We start from the raw sequence: 13,228 nt of genomic DNA on the forward strand, positions 1-13,228 counted from the left end.
TACATTATTATTTCATTTTGGCTTCACTCATTACTTGCTTCTATACAAAATGAACATACAAAATAAAAGTCAAATTGACTTCAAAAGTCTAAAAAAAAGTTATTGCATTCTCCATCCGTTTCAAGTTTTGATCTTTGTCTGTGTTTTTTTTCTTGAATAATTGTTCATGTTTTATTTAATTAACATTCCCGATATTTTATGTATGCTTTTAATCTGAAAACAAAAATCGTTTTAAAGCTGATAAACAGCGCCCCCATCAGACCTGCTTGTGGCCGCTAGCGGTACTGCAGGCGGAAGTGCTCGCACCTGTTGATGAGAAGAGGCGTCTTCCAGCTTCAGTTCCGTCTCTAAGCATCTGTCGCACCTGAGAAAACACCTGAGGCGCTCGCGGAACTCGCTGGGAGAAGCGGCGGCTGTGTCCGGCAGACAGAAGGAGGGTTTATGGATAAACTGAAGCGGGTCCTGAGCGGGCAGGATGAGGGCAGCACGGACGGCGGCGGCATTTTGGAGGTGATGTGCTAGCTGCTAGCTGTTAGCCAAACGCAAGTTAGTTTAGAGCCGCAGAAGTGATTCAGGAACACAGAAATGCTACTTTTAGATGCTATTAAGTTATTTCTTTCATACTTTAATATTCATGTTTTTGTAAAATTAGATAACAATAAACTCATATAAGAGGATGCAACAGCTTAAGCAATACACACTTTTGTTTTTAAATTAACCTTTAAATATTTTATACTCGTTTCCACTATACAGTATATTTTTTCTAATATTTATCCAGGTGAAAAGTTATTTTTTTTTTCTAGTTTTTAGCTTAAATTTGTTGATTCTAGTTTAGTTTGTGGGCGTTTACATGCTTTTATTTTGAAATCCCATAGACAAAAGTGTTTGTTTAAACAAAAATGTATCATTACTAGTTGTTTTAACTTGATAAATCAGAAAAAATGACCTTGGTTGATGACGATTGCTCTTTTCAGAGAGCCAATCAGGCGTCCTCGTTGGCCTGGGGGACCAGGATGAAGGGCTTCATCATCTGCTTCGTTTTGGGAACGTTCTGCTCCATCTTGGTACCCTAAAGTCTTTGTGTCTGAAGTCTTTGTATCCATGGCGACGAATGCCTTCAGTCCTGTCTCCTTCACGATTCTCTACTTTTTCTTTTTGTGTCTTTTATTACTAGATTCTTGCCTTTTCTGCTTATTATGTCCGGCTAGCTTCTTGTTTCCATGGAAACCTGTGTTTCTTTTCTTCTTTGCGTTTCTGAGCTGTCCATGTTCAGAGTGAGTTTTGCTGACTCTTCCGTCTTTTTTGTCTTTGTTAGATTTTTGCTTTCCTGATTGCACACGTCCTAATTGCCTTGATTTATTAGGGTACATGTTTGCTGTGGATCCCGGGTTTCGGACTTCCTGTTTTCGCTGTCCTCTACAGTGTGGGAAACATCAGTGCTCTGGCCAGGTACCAACGACACCAGCGGATCTAAGATCTTATATGTCCTAGTATCTGAATGCAGAGCTACATCCTCAGTTTAGCGTGTTTTGTGTTCCCTCGTTTATCGCAGGAGTGACGTTCTATCTGCAAACTAGGATTATAGATATTTTAAGGCTGTAGAACCCCTCACTACACTTTTTATACTCCTTTCACATTTCACACTTTTCTCTCTTGTTTAAACTCTAAAAGTTCATAAGTACAGTAGAATGAAAACAATTTGGACAGGGGACACAGGAAGGAGGAGATTGATTGATAACAATCTGCAGCCAATCAGGACGCAGAACACAATGCACTGTTAAAAATGTAAAAAAAAAAAAAAAAAAAAAAAAAAAACATGCAAAATTTCTCCTATAGTTAAAGTAAGGGACTAGTGATGCCACAAACGACAATTTTAATAGTCGACTCTTTCCGATTAGTCGGAGCAAACTGGATGTAAATCACATCTTAACCATCATTAGCTTTAAACTAGCTAAAAACTAGATAAATAGCATTACTGAGTGTGAATGCTGTAAGCTGAATTTGGCTGCTGAAGATGCTAGAATTAATAGCTAAAAATGCTGAAGCTGATAGGCAGCTAAAATATTAGTTAAATGCTAAATTAGCCCGAAAAAACAAAAAAAGAAAGCCTAAGTTAGCCAAAATAGCGAGCATACAGCTGAAATATTAGCTAAACTCCAAGATAGCCTATAAAACAAACAATAAAAGACTAAATTAGTCCGAATAGCTAGCATGTAGCTGAAATACTAGCTAAACTCTAGATTAGCCTAAAAAAATGAAAAATCCTAAATTAGCCAAAATAGCTAGCATGTAGCAAAAATATTAGCTAAACTCCAAATTAGCTTACAAAACTGGAAAAATCCTAAGTTAGCCAAAATAGCTAGGATGCAGCTGAAATATTAGCTAAACTCCAAGATAGCTTAAAAAAACAAACAAAAAAGAAGACAAAATTACCCCAAATAGCTAGCATGTAGCTGGAAACTGATTCGCTGTGGCGACCCCTGAAGGGAAAAGCCGAAGGGAAAAGAAGAAGAAGAAGCTAGCAGGTAGCTGAAATAGTAGCTAAACTCTAGATTAGCCTAACAAAACTGGAAAAATCCTAAACTAGCCAAAATAGCTAGCATGTAACTGAAATATTAGCTAAACTCCAAGATAGCTTAAAAAAACAAAAAAAAAGATCAAATTAACCCAAATAGCTAGCATGCAGCTGAAATATTAGCTAAACTCCAAGATATCTTAAAAAAACAAAAAAAGCTCAAATTAGCCCAGATAGCTAGCAGGTAGCTGAAATAGTAGCTAAACTCTAGATTAGCCTAAAAAAACTGGAAAAATCCTAAACTAGCCAAAATAGCTAGCATGTAGCTGAAATATTAGCTAAACTCCAAATTAGCTTCTAAAACTGGAAAAATCCAAAGTTAGCCAAAATAGCAAGGATGTAGCTGAAATATTAGCTAAACTCCAAGATAGCTTAAAAAAACAAAAAAAGCTCAAATTAGCCCAGATAGCTAGCAGGTAGCTGAAATACTAGCAAAACTCCAGATTAGCCTAAAAAATTGAAAAAATCTTAAACTAGCCAAAATAGCTGGCATGTAGCTGAAATATTAGCTAAACTCCAATTTAGCTTCAAAAACTGGAAAAATCCTGAGTTAGCCCAAATAGCTAGCATGTATTAGCTAAACTCAGAATTAGCCTAAAAAAACCTTAATAAATGGTCCAAAAAGCTAGCAGAATTCAATTATGATTTTCAACTTTACTACACTCTGACTCCACATACTATAAAGTAACGATAAGTAAATTTAATTTTAAATCCTCCACTATCTCATTACTCTGATTAAATACCTCTATTCTATCTCGATAAATGAAAATGTCAAACTCCGCCCACCGCGATGGTGTCAAAAGAGAGCGAATGTCGCGGTTCTTGTGGTTCCAGCACCATGTTCCTGATGGGGCCGCTGAAGCAAGTCAAGAACATGTGTGCTAAAGAGCGTGCACTCGCGACCATCATCATGCTGGTGAGCTCACACACACACTCACACACACACAGACACAGGTTTGTGTTGCAAACAGAATCACTCATTGTGTGCGTCTCCACAGGTGTGCCTGGTGTTGACGTTGTGCGCCGCGTTCTGGGTAAGAAAAGTTGTTTGGGGTTTGCGTCTGCTGTCTGACTCAGAGTTGTGATATCTGATATTTGTGTGTCTCTGCAGTGGAAAAACAAGGGTCTCGCTCTGCTTTTCTGCATTTTGCAGTTTCTGGCCTTCACCTGGTAGAAAAAAACACACAAACTCACTTAAGTTTTGTTGTCTTTTTGACTGTCTGACTGTCGTTTCTACGTGTTGTAGGTACGGACTCTCTTACATCCCCTTTGCCAGGTAAGTTCGCCTCAAGGACGCCACGCCCAGATCATCTGAAATTGTCTTTGTAATCATGAGGCTGGAGCAGTTTCAGATTCATCCAGGATATTTTCTAAGATTCACATCGTCTGGTTTTATGAGCCGTTTGTGTTAATATGACACAAACCTATGGAGTCACATCAGGATCGGCTTAAAGTGAACGAAAAATCAGATTGTAATCTTGAAAAGCAGACATTGTAACTGATTTTTTTTTTTTATTTTAAAACAAAAAAACAATTTAAAACTTGAAGTAAATCTCAAAAATTTGAAAAAACATTTTTTTTTTTAAATTTAAAAAAATACTTATAATTTTAAATTAATCTTGAAAAAAAAACTTTTTTGAAAACTTGAAATTCATATAAAAATGGAAAAAACCCTGAAAAATTGAATTAAAACAATGTAAATGTAAAAATTAAAAACTTGAAATAAATCTCTAAAATGTGAAAAAAATACATAAAACTTGGAAATAAAAAAGAACTTTTTTTGAAAACGTAAAATTCATATAAAAAATGGAAAAAACCCTGAAAAATTGAATTAAAAACATGTAAATTTAAAAATTAAAAAATTGAAATAAATCTTGAAAATTTGAAAAAAAAAAGTTTTTGAAAATTGGAAAAAAATACTTGAAACTTTAAATCTAAATCTAAATCTTGAAAAAAAAAAAATAAATAAAAGCATTTTTTGAAGACTTGACATTCATATAAAAATGGGGAAAAAAACTTGAATCAAAAAATGTAAAAAATAATGAAAAATAATATATCCATTAGTAACAGCTGCTGTTATGAAGTTTGAACATTTAAAATAAAATTAGGCTCGGCTTTTTCCAAATTTTTTTTACACATTTTTTTTCTTTTTTTTAATTTAAAGTATCTAGTTTACAAATGATCATTTTTTTCCAATTACAATGTCTATTTTTCAAGTGTTCAATCTGTCTTTTCATTCACTTCAAGCTGATCCAGATTTGACCCCATACAGTTAAGATGACTCGTTCTCTAACACCTTCATTTCTTATTCTGTTTTTAATTATTGAAGAAAAGAAGGAAAATCTTAAGTTTTCTCTCTAAATCTGCTTATCAATATTTGGTTTGTCTTCCAGGGACGCCGTCATTAAGTTATTCTCGCTCTGCACCTGAAAGTACCCCCATGACACACACCAGTCTATGCACAGGAAACGGCGGCATGTGTGCGACGAGTACGCGAACAGATCATGTTTGTCCTTTGAAATATTCCAAACATGAGTTTTTTTCATGGCTTTTTATTCATTTCAAATTCAATCTGTAATTTTGACTTTGTAACACTTTAATGTCAATGTTTGTGCTGATTATTACACGTGTCTTTAATTCTGTACATCATGTTTAGGAATTTTATGACTGCAGTTTATTGTCTTATGGTCCAAATATTTGAAGGTCTCAACCATTGACTGAATATGAGAACTGGATAGAGTGAGTGTGATGTCACTTAAGGAATAGGACAAACTTCCACCTCTGACGAAAAGAAGTCGATTCAGTCGCCATGTTTTTGCGATATGATTGCCACCATGTTGGAGACAGACTTCATCAATAAGCACTGATTAGTCATCGTTTCTATGGCAACCGTTCTGGCCAATCGAGATTGAGCTTGTTGGAAGTCCACATCCCAACCAGTTGGAAGCAGTCCGCATTAAATCTCTCAAATGTTTCAAACGTCAGACCACGAGCTTTTATTGAGGCATCTGATTGGTCCATGTATGACTGGAATAATTGTGAAAAGTAAAAAAATATATATGAAAAAAATTGGATTAGCAAGAACGTGTTAAGCTAAATGTATCGGAGCAAGAACAGTTATTGACTGTTTATTTCTCTATAGAAGTCTATGGGATTTTGGCTTCTTGAAGCCAGCAGGCACTTCCTGTTTGGAACACTAAGGGGGAGGAGTCTCTCTGTCCAGTTCCCATATACAGTCAATGGTTTCATCAGAAGGAAACTTGCTGTGTTACGAAGCTTGGATGATGTGAACATCTCAAATTTGAAAACTTTTACTGGATCTATGACGATGATCCAGAAGTCTCATCCTTTTATACGAACGTATGACGCGCGTTCAAGAACGCCCTATTAGCAGATGGTGTTCACACTGGATTGTTGTCACTAGTGCACGTGCTCACAGTTGGAAGAGGTGTGAAATGTTGAAGCGGCGCTAATCTTGCTCTATACTTTTAATTTCACACCTCTATTCCGATATATGAAAGTCTCGGTCTCATAGAATTCTGGTCGGCCATGAACTGGAATTATTTATGATTTATTTTCAAACTTCATTGACTGAAAAAGGGACATCATCCATGTGTCATTATCAAATCCAATCCCCGATTGGTCAACCGGGTTGACTTTCTGTATTTCGTACGTAGAGCCTGAAAACTGTCCCAGAAACTTGAGTAGCTACAGAAATGTAGAAATTGTAACCCCGCATACATTTATGCGCGTTTTCATAGACTTTTTATTGAAAGTGGTCACTTGAACGCGTGTTGCTGAGAATGGTGTGAACACAGCATAAGAGCTGTGTATTGTTTAACCTCTGTTGTCCAATATTTCTCTGGTCCTGAACTGTGATGGACTTTATCGTGAACATGGTCTATCGTACAGAGTCCTGATTTGTTTCAGTTACTGTGGGGCACTCAGGTTAGCTAAATCTAAATAATGTCTCTGCCGGTTAGCATTAGACTCAAAGGTTGCGGGTAGTCAGAACTTAGAAGCGTCTTTATTAATTTTTTTTTTTCTATGACACTGTTGATACAATAAAAAGGGTTTGGTGGATTTTGTATTCACCTGTTTAGATGATTGTAAAGCAAAGAAATAAAATAAAACATTAAACATGTTTGTACTTGCAGCCGTTTGCTTTTTTTGTTGTTTATTCTTTGGGTTTCTTCAATGTAGCGAGTTATTTTACTAAAACTGTACAGATGTTCTGAAACACTCTCACTCCCCCTCCCCCGTGAAAGTTCGTTTTTTTTGCTTTCTCTGGTCAATTTTTATATTTGTTTTAAACAAAAGGAGACAAATTTCACTATTCCTCCTTCAGACTTCCGTAGAAATGACTAAAACATCCACCAAATTCATAATCAAACCCCTGAATGGTTCTCTCAGTATAAGAGGATGTAGTGGTTTGTTTTCAGCTGATCATTAACAGGTGAAAACTGTTTACTTAACTGTAAAAGTTAATAAAATACCCTGCTAACATTTACTGCCTTACTGTATGTTTTGGCTTTTCAAGTATTTCAAAGTCATTTTTGGATGTTCCCAGTCCTGCCTTAAATCCATTTTGGTCCAAAAATTTCCCGAGAATATATATTTATTACAATTTGAAGGTTAAGATCAACATGAATCATTTTATAATGTAAAAAAAAATCTCCATTGGTTAAGAGTTTGCTTCCCAGTGGCAAAATCATTGACTGTATATAGAAAACTGGACTGACCAGGTGTGATGTCACCCTTAGAAAATCACCTCTGGCTCCAGCGAAAGGAAGCCAATTCAGTCGCCATTTTTCTACTATAGCGTCGACGCCATGTTGGAGCCAGACGACAGGGATTGGTCTGAGTCTGTTTAAGTCAATGTTTCTATGGCAACAACTGTCCAATTATGAGTGAGCTTGATGGAAGTCCACACCACTCAGGAGAATCTTTCAAGGTGGGCACCACATGCTTTTACTGAGGCCTCCCATTGGTCAATTTATAACTTGCAACAAAGAAAAAAATATTATTAGCAAGAATATGTTAAGAAAACGTATCAAAGCAAGAGTGGTTGTTCTGACAAATAGACTGAACTGAGTACTAAAAGTTTATTTCTCAGTAAAGTCTATGGGATTTTAACTTCTTGGAGTCAGCAGGTACTTCCTGTTTGGAAAGTGAAGGGGGAGGGGCCACTAAATCTGATTCTCCATGAGTTTAATCCAGAGAGGGTCAAGACCCATGACTGCCTAACATGTAGCCACAGGAAACCCAAATCTGGGTCTCCCTATGCCGGTTTCCATGCCGGATAAAGTTGAGTTTTGTGCCACCTGTGTGAACCAGTGATGGGGTGGACGACACGTGAACAAGACTCAAAAAGTCACTTAAAATTGGTTTAAATGTTTATTTTTACTTTTTGTGCGTGTGTGTCAGTGCTTTAGTACCTAAACAGATTTACTTTACTTCTCAGCAATCATTAAACTTGAATAGAAAATAATTTCTCATAATAAAACGAACAAATATTTGTTTTCATGAACGGTCGGCTACACTTTTACTGTCAAACTTGATGAGAAACATTCAGGGTTTTAATTGCCTTTGCATCTTCAGACTCAATATTGTGTTTAATGGGATGTATTTATGTCTATAATTATCCTTTTTCTTAAATAATTAAAAAAATACCTCATCTACACTCAAAGCTTTCACATACGAGGCTGGAAAATGCAGGTTTTTTTTATGCTTTTATGATTTTCTGCTTTTCTTTCTCTGTTCATTTGATGTTCATATTTTCTTCAATAGAATCTCCAATACCTCGTTCTTCCTTTCAATAACCATCTTTAGGAGCAGATCACCCACACCTTGATTTGTCTTCAGTTCTATGATATCCTTCCTCTTCATTTAGCCACACTTTGGACATAATGGTTCATTCTTTTCCTTTAAGTTCATCTCTTCTTCATGAACCAGAAAAGACGGTCACAGAATTAGCATAACGCGACTATGTTTTCTGGAATTGGACGCTCCCCCGATATTCCCGTCTTCCCAGGTGAGTCGTCAGATTCCCGACGGCGAATTCCATCTCCGTGATCGGATGAGGAGCAACTTCTGTGACCTTCCTCCCCATCTCCAGTCGAGCGGCGTTTGCGTGTCACCTGCTCCGCTGTTTACCCGCCTCGCCGCCCGCTCACTCTTTATGATGGTTAAGTCTCTAAAGCCGGTAATCTCTACGCTCCGCCGCCGGCTGATTAAAACACACACACACTCTTCTCTGTGAGCCCAACTGTGGATCGAATGTCCTCCGACTGTCTTTCCAGATGTTTCCCACCTGGATTTGACCTATTCTCTATTTCACGCTGATCTGAACCGCTTATGGTGTTTTTCTTCAACACTCTGATGTGACATTTAAACCTGTGGGAGGAGGTAATGGGTCCACTAAGTCGATTGTAAGTCTGTGATCAATCTTCCGACCGGTTCAGGCTTTAACTTTCAAAAATACAACAAACAGAGCTAAATGTATGTCTCCAGATGATTGGATTAGCATAAAAGTCCAACTTGTGTGGAAGATTCTCCAAATCTATTTCAGCTTTCACTATTTCTGTGACTTGACTGCAGGATTCAACCATTCCCTTTACATGATAACACCAACACCATGCTTTACTGCAAATCTCAAAGACCTTCTCGGCTCTTTGGATTCAAAAAAGCAGCTCTAGAGTTCTTATCAGCTCAAGAGTATATGTTTGTATGCAGACTGGACATCTCCCAATAATCCGGAATACATTTTAAGTCTCCATACACTGAAGCGGACCCTGATCCGGTACCAGGAACCATCTTCCAAAGTGATCTCGGTTCGTTCCCAATCGGACTAATCGCTCTGGACTATAAGTCATACTTTTGGGAGAAATGTCTTTAACCCTTGTGCTATCCAAGGTATGTTGAGTGGGGTCATCTGGACCCCACAAGACAGCACACAGAACTTTTTTTTTCCAAGAATTTTTTTTTATCTTCACTGGTTTCCGTGGTAGACATGAAATCCCGTCTAACTCTGTCCCCCGTTGTCATGGGTCGATCACACGTCAATGAGAGGATTGGGTCATTTGGACCCCATAAGATCACATAAGGGTTTTAAAGTCAACCACAGTTCATTTCTCCCGATCATCTGGAACAAGTTTTTAGTGTTAACACATGCAGACCCTGATCCTACACCAGGAACCATCTTTTGAAGTGGTCTCTTTTCCATTCGAAGACATAAGTCGCACCTCCGGGAGAAATTTACTAAACAAATTATGGGACCAAGAACGGACATTTCATCTTAAAAGTCAAATCTTAACTAGAAAAGTTGCATTACCTGCAATAATGCTAGTGTGAATGCTTTTTTTCAGGTGAAGATGATGAAGCTTTTTGCTGAAAATGGTGACACAATTTACTTTAATTACTGCTGAAAATGCAAATGCTGTTTACAAATTGTTACATTTCCTAGAAAACTAGAAACTTTGTTAAAGAACTAAGAAAGAGCAGACCTAAATTTCTAAAGAAAACTGTAGTAAAATTGCTTTAAAAAAATCGCTATAATATTTAGTGTGTTGCTTAAATATGAGCTAAACCTCCAAATTACCCCAAAAAACATCAGTAGATGCCAAATTAGCCAAAAAAGTTAGCTTGTAGTTTAAATACTAGCTAAACTCCAAAATAGCCAAAAATCCCTAATAAATTAAATTAGTCAAAAACGTTGCTAAAATATAAGCATCGACTGTGAAAAAATTCTTATATAGTCAATGAATATAAGCTACACTCTAAATTAGCCTATAAAAACCTCAGTAGAGGGCTGCACGGTGGCGCAGTGGTTAGCGCTCTTGCCTCACAGCGAGAAGGCCCCGGTTCGAATCCCAGCTGGGACCTTTCTGTGTGGAGTTTGCATGTTCTCCCCGTGCATGCGTGGGTTTTCACCGGGGACTCCGGCTTCCTCCCACCGTCCAAAAACATGCTTCATAGGTTAATTGGTGACTCTAAATTGCCCCTAGGTGTGAATGTGTGTGATTGAGGCCCTGAGACAGACTGGCGACCTGTCCAGGGTGTACCCCGCCTTCGCCCTTCAGTAGCCGGGATAGGCTCCGGCACCCCCGCGACCCCGAAAGGGACACAGCGGTCAGGAAAATGGATGGATGGAAAACCTCAGTAGATAACAAGTTAGCCAAAAACGTTAGCATGTTGCTTAAATATTAGCTAAACTCCAAATTAGTATAAAAACCTAAGTAGATGCCAAATTAGCCAAAAACAAGCTAGCACATTGCTTAAATTCCAGCTAAACCCCAATATAACCTAAAAATCCCCAGTAAAGTAATTTATTCAAAAACGTTAGTATGTTGCTAAAATAGAAGCTAAACTCTAAATTAGCCTAAAAAGCCCCAGTAGAGGGCTGCACGGTGGCGCAGTGGTTAGCGCTCTTGCCTCACAGCGAGAAGGCCCCGGTTCGAATCCCGGCTGGGACCTTTCTGTGTGGAGTTTGCATGTTCTCCCCGTGCATGCGTGGGTTTTCACCGGGGACTCCGGCTTCCTCCCACCGTCCAAAAACATGCTTCATAGGTTAATTGGTGACTCTAAATTGCCCCTAGGTGTGAATGTGTGTGATTGAGGCCCTGAGACAGACTGGCGACCTGTCCAGGGTGTACCCCGCCTTCGCCCTTCAGTAGCCGGGATAGGCTCCGGCACCCCCGCGACCCCGAAAGGGACACAGCGGTCAGGAAAATGGATGGATGGAAAACCTCAGTAGATAACAAGTTAGCCAAAAACGTTAGCATGTTGCTTAAATATTAGCTAAACTCCAAATTAGTATAAAAACCTAAGTAGATGCCAAATTAGCCAAAAAAAAATGAAGCACATTTCTTAAATACCAGCTAAGCTTTAAAATAGCCTAAAATTCCTCAGTAAACTAAATTAGTCATAAATGTTAGCCTGTTGCTAAAATAGAAGCTAAACTCGAAATTAGCATAAACAACATTAGATAACAAATTAGCCAAAAACTAGCATGTTGCCAAAATTGTAGGTAAACGCCAATTTTTTTTTTATTTCTATAAAAGATAAAAACATAGCCCATGAATCTATTTAAAGGCTACTTAAATATTTGAATTTTGAAAACTTTCTCATTCATTTCTTATTCTTATTTATCTTTCAAAACTATAACATTTATGAAAACCAAAAATACAAGCAGTAATGTCCTGAACAAGCTGAGCGTTTTGATACCAAAACCACTGAAAGTGTGATTGAGTTTTTACATGATGAAAAATGAGCAGGAGAATCACTATAGTGTGATTGCTTACTAAGCATTCACACTATAACGGAATAGTAATAGACCGACAATATGTACCTATTTAGCTTCATGAACCATAGTAGGAATCTCGTTTATTATTAACTTATGAACAATTATTGTCATCAACTAAACTCTTTATATTGCTTCAATAAATTAATTTTTTCCTCCTCTGTGTTGCTTTGGAACAATTTAGCCAAGGCTAGCATAAAACTAGGCAGTGCTTCTTCTCTGTTGCTATCAGTAGCAAATACTGATACAAACGCCTACAGTGCCCTCTAGTGGTTGTTGATTTATATGTATATATATTTTATCTTAAATAAGTCATAAGCTTTTTTTATAGCAAATAAACTCTTGGATTTCTTCAAGTGAGCGCTGAGATTTTAATACTCAGTTATGGTGTAATGAATTGTAATAATGTTTATGGGGCTTTTATTTTATTTACTCAAACTCACCAGACTGGTTGCCAATCATATCGGTGGTTTCTAATGATGCAGGAATGACCTCCTGATTAGTTGAGTTTTATTTTAACATTTATTGTGAAGATTTAAAAAAAAGGTTTTTAGTTTTGAAATTTCTGGTTAAAAAAACTAAATTTATGGTTGATATTGTGAGATCTATTGGAATAAATGCATACATACAGTTTAATGGAGCTTAACTTGTTTTTTTGCTCTTTTTACATATTTTTGACCTCATCTTTTTGTTGCTTTAGGATTTTTTTAATTTTCTCTCTACATGTTTGTTGTTTTGCTATAAAACATAAATGTTTCATCTCATTTTTTGTAGTTAAAAATGACAAAATTTATTTTTCTAAACTGAGTTTTTTTGGACAGTTTTAGGTTAATTGTGGAACTAGAATGTTTAAACAAAAAAAAAGAAGTTTAGGTTGTACTACAATGATGGATATCATTTTTTTACAGACAAATTCTTAGAAAGTAATAAAAAAAAGGCCTCGGTAATCTTTCCAAAATTATGCGTCTCTTCATTTTTATTTTACTCAATAGTTTTAGAATTTTATTCCCATGAATAAATGTGAACAGAAACAGCCTTTTTCATGATAGAAAGTGTGTTTAAGTTACCTTGAGGGTATTTTATTTGCTTTAATCATTATCAGCTTTTTCGGGTATTTTGGACTTCATCAAGTAACAAACTCAACTGTTGGTGAGTTAAACTCTTCTGGAGTTTGATGATCAAAATGTCTTTTTTGTCTGAGAACTTTCAACAGGTTGAGATGAATGGATGGAAAACAAGTGAATGGGACATAATTGGTGATTGGATAATTAACGTACAGAAGAGAAAAAGTCAACAGATGGTCGGATTGAACGGCGTCCAGCCCGTCTCCCGCTCTCCTCTGCGTCTCTGCC

At 37.0% G+C, this 13,228-nt stretch overlaps 1 protein-coding gene across 1 annotated transcript; it reads left to right on the forward strand.

Moving 5' to 3' along the window:
- The first annotated feature begins 259 nt into the window (after positions 1–259).
- sft2d2b (SFT2 domain containing 2b) lies at positions 260–6,731 on the forward strand. Its single transcript, XM_024289222.2, has 8 exons — positions 260–510; positions 975–1,064; positions 1,364–1,449; positions 3,410–3,491; positions 3,574–3,609; positions 3,687–3,745; positions 3,822–3,851; positions 4,969–6,731. Exons 1-8 carry the CDS (start codon positions 442–444, stop codon positions 5,003–5,005), a joined length of 489 nt encoding a protein of 162 aa, XP_024144990.1. The 5' UTR covers positions 260–441; the 3' UTR covers positions 5,006–6,731.
- Positions 6,732–13,228: the final 6,497 nt, after the last annotated feature.

Source organism: Oryzias melastigma, linkage group LG2, assembly GCF_002922805.2.
Source record: "Oryzias melastigma strain HK-1 linkage group LG2, ASM292280v2, whole genome shotgun sequence".
NCBI classification, from domain to species: Eukaryota; Metazoa; Chordata; class Actinopteri; order Beloniformes; family Adrianichthyidae; genus Oryzias; species Oryzias melastigma.

Coding starts and splice junctions, on each gene's coding strand:
- sft2d2b (XM_024289222.2), top strand. CDS start 442: ATGGATAAACTGAAGCGGGTCCTGAGCGGGCAGGATGAGGGCAGCACG. Junction 511..974: donor ACGGCGGCGGCATTTTGGAG/GTGATGTGCTAG, acceptor TGCTCTTTTCAG/AGAGCCAATCAGGCGTCCTC. Junction 3,492..3,573: donor TCGCGACCATCATCATGCTG/GTGAGCTCACAC, acceptor GCGTCTCCACAG/GTGTGCCTGGTGTTGACGTT.